The sequence below is a fragment of the Dicentrarchus labrax genome, unplaced genomic scaffold (assembly GCF_905237075.1).
Source record: "Dicentrarchus labrax unplaced genomic scaffold, dlabrax2021, whole genome shotgun sequence".
In the NCBI taxonomy this organism is placed as follows: domain Eukaryota; kingdom Metazoa; phylum Chordata; class Actinopteri; family Moronidae; genus Dicentrarchus; species Dicentrarchus labrax.
In genome coordinates, this window is record NW_026136701.1 from 2,687,710 (window position 1) to 2,705,086 (window position 17,377).

The 17,377-nt window shown below is 40.6% G+C and overlaps 2 protein-coding genes and 1 long non-coding RNA gene across 3 annotated transcripts; 2 read left to right on the forward strand and 1 right to left on the reverse strand.

Annotated features, from left to right (window-relative positions):
* The first annotated feature begins 856 nt into the window (after positions 1 to 856).
* On the forward strand, positions 857 to 5,925 carry LOC127370076 (uncharacterized). Its single transcript, XM_051411793.1, has 7 exons — positions 857 to 1,053; positions 3,182 to 3,326; positions 3,432 to 3,527; positions 4,215 to 4,359; positions 4,481 to 4,626; positions 4,923 to 5,062; positions 5,277 to 5,925. Exons 1-7 carry the CDS (start codon positions 954 to 956, stop codon positions 5,423 to 5,425), a joined length of 921 nt encoding a protein of 306 aa, XP_051267753.1. The 5' UTR covers positions 857 to 953; the 3' UTR covers positions 5,426 to 5,925.
* Positions 5,926 to 9,753: 3,828 nt separating this feature from the next.
* Positions 9,754 to 11,089, reverse strand: LOC127370344 (uncharacterized). Its single transcript, XR_007886202.1, has 2 exons — positions 10,159 to 11,089; positions 9,754 to 10,086 (listed from the first exon to the last, which is right to left on the reverse strand). It is a non-coding gene; the product is annotated as an uncharacterized LOC127370344 (long non-coding RNA).
* Positions 11,090 to 11,116: 27 nt separating this feature from the next.
* LOC127370207 (actin-related protein 2/3 complex subunit 5) lies at positions 11,117 to 15,706 on the forward strand. Its single transcript, XM_051412054.1, has 4 exons — positions 11,117 to 11,357; positions 13,347 to 13,419; positions 13,663 to 13,839; positions 15,035 to 15,706. Exons 1-4 carry the CDS (start codon positions 11,218 to 11,220, stop codon positions 15,095 to 15,097), a joined length of 453 nt encoding a protein of 150 aa, XP_051268014.1. The 5' UTR covers positions 11,117 to 11,217; the 3' UTR covers positions 15,098 to 15,706.
* The last annotated feature ends 1,671 nt before the right edge of the window (positions 15,707 to 17,377 follow it).

The following is a 17,377-nucleotide window of genomic DNA, read 5'->3' on the forward strand; positions in this document are numbered from 1 at the left end:
GTGTTTAAAAAATTGGAAATTGTGGAAATTAAATGAATAATCTGTTATGGCCACAAGTGATAAAGAGACATGTATTGGAAAAAATGTTTGAAGATTTGGAAATAAAAAAAGTAATTGATTTCTAATGCCACCATTAGATATTTCTATTTGATGCTTCACCGATGTGCCACAATATTTTTTTTTGAGTTTGAATATCTCCATTTGGGACCTTTCCAAGCAAATAGTGATATATGTGATTGTTTTCATTGTCTCCATGACACCCTCTGGCCACCCCATGTATATTTCTCTAGATCCGCCCCTGTCCTTCACATAAAAAGGTTTGGGAAGCCCTGCTGTAGAGGACACAATTATGCCCTAAATGCTTACATGTCTTCCCAAAAACCTCAAACATCATATGACAATGAGAATAAACACTTCTACTGCCTTTAGCTCCTATTAGCATTGTTGCTATATCACAAACAGGTCTAGTCTTATTTACATGAGAAGACTGTCTCTTCCTGTTTTACAACTGCTGGCTCCAAAGCCGTGGGCGTTTACATAGAGCACGTGGAGGCATCCTTTGGTCAACGTGCGTTTGTGTCTCTCATTGTATGGAAGCCCATTTCTGCCAATGTGACAGTGGAAAAAAAAAACTAAAATCTTTTGAGTCTAGACTTTGACTTTCTCAGAATATTGACTTAGTATCTCAAAATAATGAGAAACTTTTAAAATATTTTAAATTAGTATCTCAAAACTTTGTCATACTAGGTCATTGTGTTGAGATGCTGTATCAAACTATTGCGAAAGTTTCTCAATATAATAACTTACAAAACCTCCCGTCACACTGGCGGAAATGGTCTTCCATAGTCTCCGCCCAGACAAACAGTCAGTAACAGACAACCAGCGCAGCGACAGACAGACACACGGCACTCTGACAGAGCCAGCAGCAGCGAACTACGTTAACGTTAGCTAAAATGAAGGACAGTATTTTGTCACGAATGTTGGTGATTATCTTGTGTGCGGCGGTTTATATCGCCGTGTTGGTGGTTAACGCGTTGGCCGGAGCGGGCAGAGGTGAGTTCATGTAACGTTATTCACATTTTTCACTGCTCTAAAGTTACTCTGGCTTTTCTGAAATACGTGAAATTGGCACGTTGAATTTGTATTATGTGTATGAAGCCATTCGTTTTCTCCTGAACGTTAACGCTATACAACTGTGTGTTCAACAGTTACGAAAGTGCTAACTGGAAGGATGGGAGGCTCCGTGTTATCTAATGCTGACTGTGTATTGCTGGAAGCTCATTACGTGTCTGCCGTTTTCTTATAAAACAATGACTCACATTAACATTAGTTACTTCCAACAACATGCAGGCCTAACCTGAAGTCGCCATGTCTACTGGTTATGTAGTTAGCTGGTTATTAAACTCGACATTTAATCTACTTTTGTTTGAAGAGCCTTTGTTGAAAGAAGACTTGCTGACAGAAATGAAAGGATGAAAGGAAACCTTCTCTAACGGTCAACAGCTGGTAGTGCTGTAAAGCCTTGCATCTTTAAAATCTAAAAAAGTTGAATAGGATTCGGTTTATGGTGCTCACATTAAAAATGACCAACCTATCATATCTGTATGTAAAAAGCTGTATATAGTGTACATACAGCTGTTATTCTATTTTTTCCATTTTCATTATATCTTGTATTTTCCTATTTGTTGTGTTGTATGTGGAGCTGCTGTAGCAAGTGAATTTCCCCAGTGTGGGATCAATAGAGTCTGTCTTATCTAATCTAATGTCAACAGACATGACTGTTAGTAGTGATTATTAGAATGACCTTCGATAACAAAGATATGGAAAGAACTAAAATAAAGTTAACATAAGCGCCTGTGGTCTCCCTCCACCCTCTGGTGCTCTTGGAGAGGAAAAAAGAAGTCATCTTAAAAAGGAAAAAAATCCCACATCCATGGGTGTGGCACAAAAACTATTCAAGGCCTCCAGTGTTGATGCTCATTGGTGGATGTTTTTCCTCTTTTTGTACTTTTGAGACTTTATACTCTACTCCAACCTTTTTCATCAAGGGAGTCCTTTTCTATCATTTAGTAAACTGACCATCATATTCCATATGTTTAATAACAATAACAGTAGAGAACAGCTGATAATCTGAACAATGAACCCAACAGTGAACTCAGTAACTGCATGAAGTTTGTGTAAAATGAGAGATTTGGATGAATTTGGAGCAGATTATTTCCTGAATATTGCATGTACTGAGATGAGGTTTTGGGAACTTTTTCATACAGTTCTGACTGTATGATATTGTTTTGTTATTTATTTTCTAAATCAATCATATATACTTAATAGACCTGATGCTTGGCCATATGAAATATCCATAAAACATGCCACTTGGTCAGTATACTCAATGATAGGAAAGAAGTCTCAGAAGGAAAAAGGCTGGGAACCACTGTATTAGGCTATAGTGTGTGTTCAGGTCACCGTAGTTACTGTAACTAGCTACGACAGTAAAATGCTGCATACACACTGATGCATCAGTATTAACAGTGAGTGGTATTTTTGATGAAGCAGTTTTACTTGTAGTGGAATATCTTTACATTGTTGAAGTTAGAGCTGTGTGTTGGCAAGAATCTGGCGATATGATACGTAGCACGATACAGTGGTTACATTTCATTATATTGCAATATGTTGTGATACTGTAAGCAAGGAGATATATTGCAGGTTTTTTAAATCTAATTTTAGGAAGTTGTCATGATATAAAGCAGTGTTCTTTCAAAGTGGGGCGGAAAGTTTGAGGGAGGATGAGAGAAAATGATCTATTGTGTGTATTATTATAAGATCTAATTTTTAATATTATTTAACATATAAAAATGTTATTTGCTTCATTGATGACAGAAATTCAGTGTTGACCTGGTGGCGATATTTTTATATATTTATATACATTTTATGGACCAAACAACTAATCAATTAATCGAGTAAAATGATTGACAGCCCTAATCTTCAACCTTAAAGTTACAGTTTGTGTTTGGCCCATACAGAAATGCTTTTCCCAGTTTGGTGGGTACTGCAGAGCCCTGACATCAACCCGTCCAACCCCACAGGGATGAACTGGAACGCTGACTGAGAGCCAGGCCTCATCAGCCGGGTCAGTGTTGATCCTCTGTCTCAGGACTGACTGGATGTCTTTGTTGTTGTTTTCCAGGTCCGTTCCATGTCTCTACAGGTAATATGTCGGCCCGCTACGAGACAGAGATCACTCCGGCTGGCTGGACCTTCTCTATCTGGGGTGTTATCTATACCTGGCTCACCCTGATGGTCATATACATCACTTCATATGTATTCAGAGGGTATGCAGAGATTGACATAGTCACACCAGACATTACTCATGTAGATTTAATCTGTTGGTCAGAGCATCATGCAGCTGAAACTGATATTTCTCTTTCTGTGAATAGATCCTGGGCTCAGTGTCTGCTGCCCTACGCCTTCTATTTTTGCTGGCTGTCCAGCATGGTGTTGAACATGATATGGCTGCTGCTGTGGGACCGAGAGTACGTCTACTACCTTTACTTATTACTACAAGTGCACAGAAACAACAACAGCAATGAAAACAAATAAGGGTGTAATGTGGATGTGGGTCTCACTATGGGTGAGAGGAGGGCATTGAGGAGGACTAGAAGCACCCTGAAATGAACCATTAGTATTATTAAATGTAAAGATAATATTATTAACCTCCGTCTTGCTCATCTGCTCTGTTTGTGTCATGGCCACACACATGCAAAGCAGAGAGGCCTGTGTGTGTGAGTGAGTGTGTGTGAGTGTGTGTGTGTGTGTGTGTTTTAGTGTGTGTGTGTGTGTGTGTGTGTGTGTGTGTGTGTGTGTGTGTGTGTGTGTGTGTGTGTGTGTGTGTGTGTGTGTGTGTGTGAGTGTGTGAGTGTGTGAGTGAGTGAGTGAGTGTGGCTTTGGCTGCTTTCACACAACATGGTTCCTTCCACAGGGTTGTGCCTCTGGTATTCTGTAAGTGGTCTGAGAATCCATTTAAATACAATGTAATAGTATGTTATTTCTGACACATCAATCTATAATATCAAGGCCTTAGATAGACTAAGTGACGGATATAAAGACAATACATTTCATAGCAATCTTTGAACTGTCCACTTGTAATAGAAAGTTGTCTTTCATACTGTTGATACGATGCATTTATGGTCCCTCTGTCTTTTTCTCTGGCTGTCTTGCAGGTCGATGCTTGCAGCTCTGGTCGTATTAATCATGATAGCCATTTCCAACTACGGCGCTTTGTTCTTCTGTTGCTTTGCCACGGATTACTACGGACTCTGGTTACAGTCGTACCATCGCAAAGACCTAGGCTGTCTCTATATACTGGTACGGCAGAGTGTGTGTGTGGATATATGGGTTTATTCAGTACACTGCTGATGGCAGTTAAAAACACACTGTCCCCTGTGGGTGATGTCATCTTTGTGCTTATGCATGCTGATATGTTTAGGTCCAGAATGGTTTGGCTCTCTACACCACATGGACATCCATCGCCTCGCTGATCAACTTCTCAGTGGTTCTCCACCTGTGGGGTGTGGACAAGAGCACAGCAGCAACGGCTTCTCTGTGCATTCTGTTTGGAGAGGTGATGGGATGGTAAGCTATGACTGGACAAGGTTAAATGATGCTAGTAGAGACACACTCACCATGTGAGTTTTGTTGTCTGATGATGAATTAAAGTTGTAGTTGCAACCCCCATGTCTCACCCTCCCTTCCAAAGTGTGTAGGACAGACTATGGTGGCTACGACACATGTGAAAAACATGAAACCCCCTATCTAGAGCCAGTATGTGTGTACTGTAGAAACATGGAGGTTCAACATGGCGGGCCCGCTCCCTCTGAGGATAAAAAGGGCTCATTCTAAGGTGATGATTGCTTGGTCTTTGTGTGCAGGTTCATCCTTGAGAACTGGGTGCTGGACCGTTGGGTGCGTAACATCCTGACAGTGTACCCTGTGGTGATTGTGGCCCTGGTTGGAAACATCTTGAAACATTTTAACCGAGCTGATCCCACTACGAATTCTGTGTTTATGGGTGAGTGTAACATGCCGGCAACACCAGTCCTGCTTCCATCTTTACAGCCTAACAAGCTAACCAAGTGACTGGTTTTCATCTGACATTTCTGGTGAATGTAGGAATCCTCTCTGTTCTCAAGAGCTTTCCATTTTTAAACTGTGAGTTCTGGTGGTTAATCAGATAATTTACTGTTGCATTTCTCTCTTCTTCCTCTTCTTTTGTGTCCTATCAGTTGTACTGCTGGTGTTGGCGTGTGTCTTGCTGTTTTTCCGAATCTGTACCGTCATCTGGAGAAACATCAGGCGACCTCTCCACTCCCCAGGCTCAGCGCGGCTGATGGTATCACCCCTCGACGGCAGCAAATTCAAGATCTTTTATTAAACGATAGGAACTTGTACAGTCCTGTACCCACTGCAGCCTTTTTAACTTTCAGCCACAGACTCACACTTATTCACACTTTCACACAAGACACTGCAGTGCTCAAGGATAGATTTTAATATGAAATGTTACGCTTGTGAGGTTGTTTAACTAGTCACAGATTTGAAACTGTATTTCTTTTAATGAGATGTTAAAGATTGGCTTGAAAAAGAAAGAGAAAGTGTACTAAACCGCTGCTGTTTTCACTATTTGCCAATAATATTGTTTATATGTAAAGTACTTTTTATACAGATTAATTTGTGTGATTTGATTATCATGTTTTGATCATTTTTTGGGCGCTTTAATTTTATATCTATACACTGATAATAGATACACTGTCACTATATGTTTTATGCTTTTGACTATAATTAACATTTACATGAACAATCATTTTCTAAAAGTACTTCAGAGCTTTCTTAAATTCATTCTGATTTTCCAATTAAAGCAGTCTTTTTCACATCTAAGGCAGTTTCCTGAATATATGTAAAGTCAAATGCAAAAAAATTGTATTCTGTTGATATATACCGTAGGGGATGTGTTTCCACACCATTAAACAAATCTGTTACATGGAGACCATGTTCAAAGACCCCACACATAAAGACAGTCTGAAAGAAGCGCATATTAAGGATAAGGACTGAGTAAATGCAGAGGTGCTGGCACTGATGGATCAGCACTGTTCCTTGGTGAGTGGTGACTTCTTGAGAGGTCATGTCCTACTGCTTGCACTTCACAAAGATTTAAAGTACAGTTTCCCTCATCACAGCAGCTGTAAAAATGTGTTTTAAGTGTGAAATACATTTTTTTTAAAAGATGCTAAAGGGCACAGAAAACGACTGGTAGGAGCCAAAGACAACATACTTTGACTCCACAACAAAGGGTACATTGCTGCTCCTCCAGTCTTTTTCTGGGATCTCAGAGAGCAGCTACAGTAGTCGTCCCATCCGTGTGTTTAGCATGGTACGGTCAGATGGTATTGCTTTGACTATCACATTCCCTCGCTAACTTCTTGTTGGAGACCTTATAGGGCTTTGTCTCAGTCTTTGTTGGTAAGATCTTCCAAATGCTCACAAAGAATTCCCTGTGCTTTATATTTGGCTATGGGCACATCCACTGTCACATCCTGTCACATATATGAGATTGGTGCCAAGCATGTCTGAAGATTGGCTGAGACAGGACAAAGGGGGGTGACAGTGAAGAAAATGGAGGTGAGTTACTGTGCATGAGAGCTGCTCCAGCTCAGTGGCTCTTGTCTTCAGCTTTCTCACCAGGGTAAGCCTGTGGATTTGTTTGTGATCCCAGAAGCTTTGAGTACAGCTCATGCGGTAGTAGTGTCCACAGAGAAGAGTCGCCGGGTCCTTCAGAAGAGCCAGACACACGCAGCAAGGTTTTGCCTCATCCAGCGGACATTTTCCTTTTACCGGTGGTCGGAGTTTCATTTCCTCACAATAGACAGAAAGCTATGCTTTGATCCAAACCAAAACTCTTCCTACTATTCATGTTCATTTGCTGATCTGCAATTTATTTGCAAGTCAGCTGTTGCACCTCACTGTATGTCCAACTTGCAATTCTGTGAAAGAGGAACAAGGAAATGTGTGGCCAAAATGGACAGATCGCGTTGTGTGACAGCAGAATTGAACAGGACCTGCTTTCATTCCAGCAGGAGGCAAAGCTTGAACTTGAACTGCCAGTGTGTTTTTAACCCTTGTTTAGAAAATGAAGTGAAGCATATGTCACAAAAAGAGTCAAAACACATTTACATTGTAAAACACAAAGTACACTGTTAAAAATAATGCAATGCATTTACTGGTTTGGTCTGTTGTTGAGAAGCTTTGACACAGTTTGGCTCAGATTATTCATAACTACTTCATCAGACATCATTCGTCAGATTGTATAATATAATAGTCAAACAGGCTGTGAAAAGAGTCTACTGTAAAGAATTATGCTTTAACTATTTAACTATTTTATGATCATAAATCATTAATTATAATCGTGAAATACTGCAATCACGCAGCTGTTTTTGCCATCAAAAAGATATCAACAAGGCGCAAATTACCACAAGAATACTCACTCCTCTACTGTGTGGCTGAATGAATGGAACATGAGAAGAACAAAAGAAAAACAAAAAAGGCATAAAAAGGAGAATATCATGCAGACGTGGTTAGGATAATTAAGTAGAAATGAAAGCAAGATGGAAATAACTCCTGCTGCAGCAACACATACGTGTACTAGTGGAGTAGTACAGTATGGTGGTCTCCAGCAAATGTGATAAAAGGTAGTGAGTTTTGTGCTCCAAAATAATGTGTTTTAAATGTATACCTTTTTCTATTGAGCCATTTTAAATTGAGTTTGCAGAAAGCTTTTAGTGGTGATGACGATGCATTGTTGTGTAATGCAGAAATAACTAGGCCCAGCCCTCATAAGATAAGATAAGATGTACCTTTATTCATCCACTTTAGGAGAAATTCAAAATTGACACAGCAGCACAGGGGAATGTAGTGCAAAAGAAAGAGTACAGAAGTACAACAAGATTTTACAAAATAAAATATTACAAATACACTATGTAAGAATGGGGTGCAAATATTTGAGCAGTTTGACTAAAAACTAAACTACATGTAGAAATGAAATATAAATAGTATAAAAAGTTTGTGTGTTGTAGGTAGGAGTTTTAAACCAGTCTTTGTCTGCGGGGGTTGGAAGAACTGGGTGCTGTGGTGTTGTGGAGTCTGATGGCTGATGGTACAAATGAGCCTCCAAACCGCTTTGAGGCTCGGGGCTGGGTCAGTCTGTAGCTGAAAGTTCTCCTGAGCTCAGTTTAGAGAGGATGACAGGGGTTGTCCATGATGGCTTTCAGCTTCCCTCTCATCCTCTTCTCCGTCACAGCCTCCACACTGTCCAGCTCCATCCCCACCACAGAGCTTGCCTTCCTCACCAGCTTTCTAATCTTATTGGCACCCCCAGTGCCGATGCCTCCCCCCAACAGACCACTGCAAGGAAGAGGACACTGGCCACAACAGACTGGTAGGACATCCGCAGTAGCCGAGAGCACACGTTGAATGACCTGAGCCTCCTCAGAAAGAACAGTCTGCTCTGACCTTTCCTGTAGAGGGCCTCGGTGTGATCTGTCCAGTCCAGTTTGTTGTTGAGTGTGGTTGTTAAGTAGTGGGGGACACATGGGTGTGAACACAGTGGCACCCCGAATGAATCAGATCCAGAAAACAGCACATACATACAGTGCTCAAACTAGACAACATATCTTGCCTTGTTTTCTGTTATTTTGAGCTTTACTTTCAGGCCCTGATGCTGGGAGTTTGTTTTGTTTGCTTTGTTTTTTCTGCCCTCTAGTGGTCATAATTTCTTAATGCAGATTTAATAATATTTGTAATCAATTGTATATTTTTTGTTGTGGGGAAAAAGGTAAAATCTCAATAAACATTGTTTTAAAAAAATAAACAACTATAAAAGCATATTGCATTTGTAAATTGCCTCTGTAAATGTTATAAGGAGTTCGGTCTAGACCTGCTCTATTTGAAAAGTGTCCTGAGATAACCTCTACTATGAATCGGCGCTATACAAATAAAATTGAATTGAATTGAATTGAATTTGCTTGAGAAAAAAATATTTGCTCTGTTTTTCTGAATTTATGAGGTACCTCCAGAAGGCTTTCCATTCTCAGGACTGGCTCTTAGCCCCCCTAACTATCCCATAACCAGAGTTCCAGTGGGCCGACAAAGGTCAGAATAATAAAGCAGATTTGTTTTCTTTTTTCTTAATGAAAACTTTTCTCTGAATTCTGAGATAATAATCTCATTAATTCAGGGCAAACCTTTCTCCAACACCTCATCTTTTGCAACACTTAAAGGTAAAACATCTTCTTTGATATCACTGATTGGGGAATTCAACATGCTTCATGGTTTGAATCCATATACACAGCAATGATTTTTTTTTGCTCCATTAGACTAAAAAACACAACTAAATAAATAAATCGCCACACATTCAGAGCAAGTATTCCAACTTTACAGTGCTGTTTTAGTCCAGAGGAGGAATCTGTAAGTGTGCAATAATCATATTTTACCACAGAGACAGTGGAGATAAACCTGTGCATACTAGTTTATTCTTGACCAGTGAATAGTAGTTTGGGGATGGTTTTGCTAAGATGTGGTACAACATCTGAATGTTTGTGGTATATACAAGATTCTATAAGTATTTCAACTTTAATTTATAATGGAATCTTTTACAGCTAAAGCTAAGTGGGAAAGAGGTTACAGAATACTGAATTGGGATCAATACCTAAAGAGGCTCCATTTTTTATTATTTATTTATTATTACAATATGATGAATACCATTCATAGTACCTATTTACACTAGAGGGACTTCACAGGATGAACAACAATATTACAGAAATGTGGCCAGGGGGTAAAACAGTGACCTATATACACATCTATTGGGGATTTATTAGGGACACAACCAAGACTATCACAGGGTTAATACAGCGCAGGGACACATCAGTATTTCTATGAGATACACGCCAAAAAGCATGATTCATTAAAATGGTCTTAATAGCTGGAATGGTGAGTCATCTTCCACTTCCATGTAACTCGAGGAAATAGTCTCATACAGTATACGGCCTGTGAAAAAACATAGTATGAGGCATTTGGAAAATATGCGTGGGAACTATCAGACACATTGTATTCACTGACCTATGGTAGGGAGGGAGGGATGAACCTGGGAGGGTCTTGATGGGTGAGAGGAACTATGCTTTTTGTTATTTTTTCAAACTTCACTGATGATGTCAAAATGTTCTTAGTTGATATTTTCAATATCAGAATCACTTCTGTTGGCCAGGTAAGTGTGTGACTCCGGTTTCATGTTGCTCTCATTGTACACAGAAATAGGCATACATACAGTGAATGGTAAATGGTCTTCTGAACACTTAAAACGCTGTTACACATGTCACATTCACCCACTCACACACATTCATACAGTGATGACAAAGGCCATCACATACAGAACCTAACTCATTCATACACTGATGGCACAGCATGAGGAGCAATTTGGAGTACGACATCTTTCCCGAGGAAACTTCGGCATTGAGCCGGAGGAGCTTGGGATCAAACCACCAACCTTCTACTCAGTCTGCCTTCTGAGACACAGCCGAAAAAGACAACAAGCTTGAGAAGGTAAACATACACTGCTATGTGCAGATATAATATATATACAATAACACTTGTAGACAATAGTGCAGAGTGCAAAGGATGCTGGAATAAATGTTTTTATGTCACAGATACTATACACGAGGTAGGTGGATAGGACAGTTTATACAGTATATATGTGGACCGTAAGGTTTAATGTATGTTTTAATGAAATCAACACTACTAACGTTGTCTTAAGTCATATGCACACATAATGCACATATAGAAGATGTTAAGGAAATCATGGAAATTGTATTTTGACAATATTCTATACCCATATATATATATATATATATATATATATATTCTATATCTTCTTGGGATGGCAAGATATAAAATATAGAAACACTGCTGGAAAAGGGAATTTATGTTGTTGTTTTTAGCCAATCTAACTCTCTCCTTCTCCACTCCACTAGGTGGCGCTGATAGAGCCGACCGCCAATAACTCCAAAGAAGAAGAAGGAGAGGAAGTGCAGAAGTGCGGAAGTGCACAGTAGTACTGCGGCTTGTGTCTGCTGTCCGTAACGCTCAACTTTACGTTCAGCAGTCTTTACTACCGTGTCCAACATGTCCAAAAAACCAATCTCCGACCGCTTTAGGAAAGTAGACGTTGATGAATACGACGAGAACAAGTTCGTGGACGAGGAGGACGGAGGAGAGAGCCAGGCCGGGCCCGACGAGGCGGAAGTAGACGGTCTGCTCAGACAATATCCTTTAAAGTGCACCAAGACAGCCTGGAACAGCCTGGAACAGCCTGGAACAGCAGTGTGTAACAGCTAACGTTAGCTAGCTTTAACAACAGCTGAGGGCTAACAGTGAGCTCTGGGTTGAAGTTAGCTAACGTTAGCTAACAGCTGCTCTCTGTAGTTCTCTGTAGTTTTCTGTAGTTCTCTGTAGTTCTCAGGATAAACTCGAACTGTGGGGTCGGGTTGTGTGAGACACATGTATCGGGTGTAATGTGCAGTTGGCAGAACCTGTCCGTTGAATGTCTGTCAGTCCACAGAGGGTGTGGTCGCTTTACTGCTGCAGAGGACACTACGGAAGCCCATTACGGCCAATGTGAAGTCATTATAATGAGCAACGTTGTTTAAATATGGACACAGTCACTGTTCCTCACAGGAAGAACACATGGCTGCTCACTGTACGTTGTGTCCAGCTGAGATGAGGAGTTAGGCTCAGTGTGTAGGAGAAAGTAGAGCGGCTGTACAACTGCAGACTGTTTGTGTGAACATGTGAGCACAGTTTGATTCTCTCTGTTTTTTTAATGCATTCTCCTCATTTCATCATTCAGGGAGATTTTTGTGTTCTGCTGATTTTTGAAGAGGGATTTGTCCGTGTTAATATTTCTAAAGGCTTTCCCTAACTGGGCAGGTTATTGAAGGCAAAGTTATTTAAAGTGCTGTGGCCAAAATAATGTTACTGTTAGATGAAAACTGTGGTCAGTTCAGACAGTGGAGTCCATGAGGAGTGTCCCTTAAACACTGGCCATCATTTAGGGCCCCGTCCAGTCCTGTACTGTTATGTTGTTGTACCCTGACAACAAAATGATATTCTTATTTTACTGCTCCTATTTTACTCCAACTATAAAAACTATTCAAGTAAATAAATAGTCATTTATTTTCTGATATACAGATATACAACGGTTGCTGAGTAATGTATATGTTGATGTTTTCCAATCCATGTCACGTCTCTATGTGAACGTGATGATTCAACTCAATTCAGTTTTATTTGTATAGCACCAATTCATAACAGAAATTATCTCAGGACACTTTTCAAATAGAGCAGGTGTAGACCGAACTCTTTATAACATTATTTACAGAGACCCAACAGTTAGGATATATAATGAATCTTACTTATAGTTTCCTCCAACTCCTCTGGTCTGTACAGCACTTTGGTTAACAAGGGTTGTTTTTAAACGTGCTTTATAAATACATTTGGTTTCATTTATGTTAGCTAGGCCCCATCATAAGAGCGTGCACCAGGGCCCCTTGTAACTACTGGTTAACACCACTGGTTAAATGGAATCTCAGAAACAATGCACATGAAAGATGCAAACTAAATGCGAACACTTCATCATACTTTGGATCATACTACACTGGATTCAATAGAAATCCAGATGAAAGCAGTGATAGTCCCCTACAGTACCGGGACCAGGACTGTATGGTGTGACCAGCTATTTTTAATAAGTAAGGCTTTTATCTCTCTTGTCCTCTGCTGTGTTCATTGGGCAGCCCCTTCCTTCCCATGATGCTTTTGTTGTGCAACAGTGTAGAGATTTCTCCACAGCAAATTAGAGTGAATCAAAACTAATGAATTAGTGAGAACAATACATCAGCAACAGAGTGACAGTATATAACATTTTCTGCATGTGTTGTTTGTGTAAATAATGTAATGTAATAATATGCATGTTTTATTTGCTGTTTGTTCACTGCTCCCATTACCATACCTTGTTAGACTGAAAGTCATGAGCTGCTTCCAGGCCTTTAAAATGAACGATTAAGAACACACAGACATAAATATGAGCAGATAATGGAGCGTTTAAGGGCCAGGAGCAGCGCTGGCTCTCAGGAGACGGCTAAATGAGGATTGTTCCTCACTCTGTGGTGGCAGTGTACAGAGGCAATACTCCTCATTTCTCTGTTTATTTGGTTGAAAATCCAAATGTATCTGTGTAGTCCTTAACTCTTGTTTTGCACGGGGAACATAAATGGAGCTCTCAACGCCGTGCTAAAGAATCCTCCAATCAACACCAAGAACCAGAACGCCAAGGTATGAGTTCTCCCACTGTGTGAGTGCAGAAGGTGATGGTGTTCTGTTGCAGATGGCTGTCACATTAATAATGTGTCTATTTGGTTGTTGCAAAGTTTAGGGACCCTCTTGTTCCTCTCCAGCTCTTTATATCCTCCAGTCACTTTTAGGATGCCTGTTAATTTACAACTGTACTGTAGTCTATTCTTATGTAGTTTAAATTGGATGTATAGATCACGTCTGTGTGTGTGTGTGTGTGTGTAGGAGAGGGCGGAGCTGCTGGTGCTCAGAGTGCTGAGCAGTTTTAAGAGCAGTGACATAGAGAAGGCAGTGGGCTCTCTGGATAAAGCTGGAGTGGACCTGCTGATGAAATACATCTACAGAGGCTTTGAGAAACCCTCCGACAACAGCAGTGCCGTGCTGCTGCAGTGGCACGAAAAGGTACGTAGTTAACAGGGGGCGCTACGCAGAATTTTCTTTGTCTGGAGCACAGAACTATGAAATGAAACTATATGGTTTAACTCCCCTTTTTGCTCTGTGCTCCAATAGCAGTTAAGCAAGCCTCGGTCAACTTTCTCCTGTCCTGTGCTTAGATATGCTATGTGCTAGGCTAATCTATGTTGGAAAGACAACCAAGTCGTGTTTGTGTACAATGATCACTGAGGCCCGGATATAGATAGTGTGTAATACAGAAACACTGCTCCGGCAGCATCATAAGCAAGAGAGCGTTTCATTGGCTGCTAGATTAGTACACACCCTGAGTGCAGGAGTCATCAACCACTTTTTACCATTTTTCAGGACATAAACTAAAATACCATTAAGAATATCTTTAAAAAAAACAAAACATTTTTTGAACATCTTTTTAAATCATTGTTGGGCTAGGTACTGAGTATAGGTCACTCATTGCACAAGACGTGATACAAACATTTAAAACATCAATTTTGACTTTTGCTCAACTGTTATTGGAGCACAGAGCCAAAAGGGGCGGGACTTAAGAAGGGTCAATTATGCCTCAGGTCTTAAATCAGAGGTTTCAGGCAATATTTCTCAAGGTGCACACTCATTCACACATATATACAATATACGTGTGATTATACAACACAACATAAGAGCAGCAAACACAATTACTAAACACATGTGGACATTGTTGATAAGAGACTGTATAATGTGTTATTGGCTGTAATAAGAACACTAAAAAGGAAGCAGGGGCACAGTCAGAAGAGTACAGTGACTGCAATAGACTCCTGTCACCCAAGGAGAAAGTACCAGACTCCCTTCAAAAAATCCCAGTTTTGTGAATTGTTGAGTTATCGGAAGCACCAACTTTGTGAAATGCTGCCTATGACAAATTGGTATTTCTCTGTCTTGGTGTGAATATTTCATATTGGAGGCACGATCGTGTACTTGTTTTTTAAACCATTATATTGTGCTTGAGCAGCATGGATTGGACAGTTGCTGCAGCCAGTGTTGTCACACTTCACAAGAGCTAGCTCCAAGTTAAGTTTTCTAGATTAAAATGAACTAGTTCAGTCCAAACTTGAATGATAAAACTCAGTGTTGAAAATCTGATGAAGACAGAAACTGTAACCCTATGCAGACACTAGATCTGATGTCTGCCTTTAATGTGTGTCCACAGGTTCTGGCGGTGGGAGGAGTGGGCTCTATAGTTAGAGTCCTGACTGCCAGGAAGACCGTCTGATGGTCCATCTGTCAGCAGACGTTAGTCAAACACAACAGACCATGGGAGCTGAGCACAGGGACAGGCCTTTCCTCTTTCTGTTCTTGGACATGATTCCCATTTTTATACTGAAGCCGGGCGTCTTCCTGATGCAACTCTTTCCTCTTTTTCTTGTTTCTGCATTCACTACGTTCAGTCATACCTCTGGGATTTAGAAGTGCTGGCAGCGAGGCAGGGGAGGCGCTGGCACCTCTAACTGCGTCTGCCAGCTGCGCAGAGAACAGGCACATTTCAGATGCTTCACTTGGACACATTCTGTCCCGAACTGCTTCACAGCTGCTCTGACGCCTCTCCCTCTCTACTCTGCTCCTTTCTTCCTCCCTTCTTCTTCTGCTCTGAGGTTGAGGAAATGGGAAAGATTGGTTTTGGAAGGAGCCACATAGACTGTTTCCCTGCCTTTTGCATACTGGGATTGGAGTGCTTTTTCCCTTAATCATTCTAACTTTGTTCATTTTCTATTTTTTTCTACTCACACCATTGTTGGATTGTGTGGAACCTGGCTTTCAGGTTATAGTGCTTGTTTTTTATATCTGAAATAAAGAGAAATAAAGCGCCATGAATATCCACTGATTACTTTGCTGTCTTACTACTTATAGGTCCAGTGTGTAGGACTTAGTGGCATCTAGTGGTGAAGTTCCACATTCCTCCCGTCACCTTCCCCTTTCCAAAGGATAAGAGGAGAAACATAGCTATGAATATTGAATGTTACACACTGGACCTTTAATGACTTTATACTAATAGGTGACAGAGAGTTAAGTAATGCTGTTAGTGATTTAGAGGACAGACGCAACTGCACTCTGTGTTCCATGTTAAACACACACGCACAGGCACAGGCAGTTTGGTTTGTGTGTTTGTCGCTCTCTCTTCAGCTACAGTATTAAATGCATCAACAGGCTCAGACTGGCACATTGACAGGTGTGAAACATGTTTGACAAAATAATCAGAACTCAAAGTCCACACATCTGTTTTTAATAGACACAACTGAGCAAGTGAGATGCAGATTTTGTCAAATTAACAGACAGGAGCAGTGCGCACACGAGGGCGGTGTGTAGGTTTGAGAAACTGTGGTACATCCTCACAAATATTGGCTGAATTGAACACAGAGAAATCATTCAATAGACTGCACTCTTTCTTTAATGTAGTGAAATAATTATTCAGGAATATGACAAATGCTCCGCTCATCAGACCACCTGACTGAATATGGTCCATTCGTTGTAATCATCAGCTACCACTGCCCCTGAATGCTGCACGTTATGACGGTTGGATAAAAATAAACAAGTCACACTTTAACTGCCAAATATGCAACTATAAATGCTGCTGACATAAAACAATCTAATTTTTTGTAACAACAGCAGAAACCAGGTGTCATGGTGACACAGAGGCTGTACTGAGGGCCAAATGTTGGGCCACCAAGTCCTCAGTTCATACGCACAGAAGCACCGTCAGTTCACCCAGTCACTCATGATTAGTGTATCCGCCCCCTGGTAGTCGGTGGCAGCAGCCGTGGCGGTGCCTGCAGACCACGTTTGACAACTTCCATCCTCTTTTGCAATACTGCTCATCAACGTAAGGAGATGCATGCAAACTTTACATTTCTCTGCCACGGTACAAAAGAAAAAGAAAAGCCTATTGTTTTCCTTACACACAAACTGGGGCACGGTCTCGCCCACAAACAGAAAAAACCCTGTTTTGCTGTAATGGTGGTAATTAAAGGCTGCAACAATTAATCAATGCCAACTATTCTGATAATTGATTAATCTGTTCCTCCTGGAAGTTGCAATGGCAACAGTTAATGCAAAATCTTTTCTGCACATTTGACTTTCAGTCTTTTACCAGTCAGTCCCCCGTTTACGTAACTTTGAGCCATGTGTCAACCTACTAGCGATACGGTTCTCACTGGAACCAGTTGCCTTTCATTTTTAATAGATACAATAACCGATAATTACCTGCTTCTCGTGGCTGATCCCGATGACAATGGCATTGAGGTGTGGACAAAACAAGACATTTGAGCACCTTGGGCTTTGTGGAACATTTTTCAAAACGTTCTGACATTTTATAGCCCAAACAACTAATACATTAATTGAGAAAATGATCGATTGATCTGTAATGAAAATAACTGTTAGTTGCAGCCCTAATATGGTTTCTTGTGGGCGTGACAATGTACCCAGTCAGATGTGGAATACAATGCGGCAGTAAAATAACAGGACATTTCTGGTACAAACAGGTTTGGCATCACATTCG

What these genes read in the sequence shown, in the direction of transcription:
- LOC127370076 (XM_051411793.1), top strand. Translation starts at nt 954, where the DNA reads ATGAAGGACAGTATTTTGTCACGAATGTTGGTGATTATCTTGTGTGCG. An exon ending in ACTTCATATGTATTCAGAGG is followed by an intron (nt 3,327 to 3,431) that starts GTATGCAGAGAT and finishes TTCTGTGAATAG; the next exon opens with ATCCTGGGCTCAGTGTCTGC. An exon ending in TAGGCTGTCTCTATATACTG is followed by an intron (nt 4,360 to 4,480) that starts GTACGGCAGAGT and finishes TGATATGTTTAG; the next exon opens with GTCCAGAATGGTTTGGCTCT.
- LOC127370207 (XM_051412054.1), top strand. Translation starts at nt 11,218, where the DNA reads ATGTCCAAAAAACCAATCTCCGACCGCTTTAGGAAAGTAGACGTTGAT. An exon ending in GTAGACGGTCTGCTCAGACA is followed by an intron (nt 11,358 to 13,346) that starts ATATCCTTTAAA and finishes CTTGTTTTGCAC; the next exon opens with GGGGAACATAAATGGAGCTC. An exon ending in TGCTGCAGTGGCACGAAAAG is followed by an intron (nt 13,840 to 15,034) that starts GTACGTAGTTAA and finishes GTGTGTCCACAG; the next exon opens with GTTCTGGCGGTGGGAGGAGT.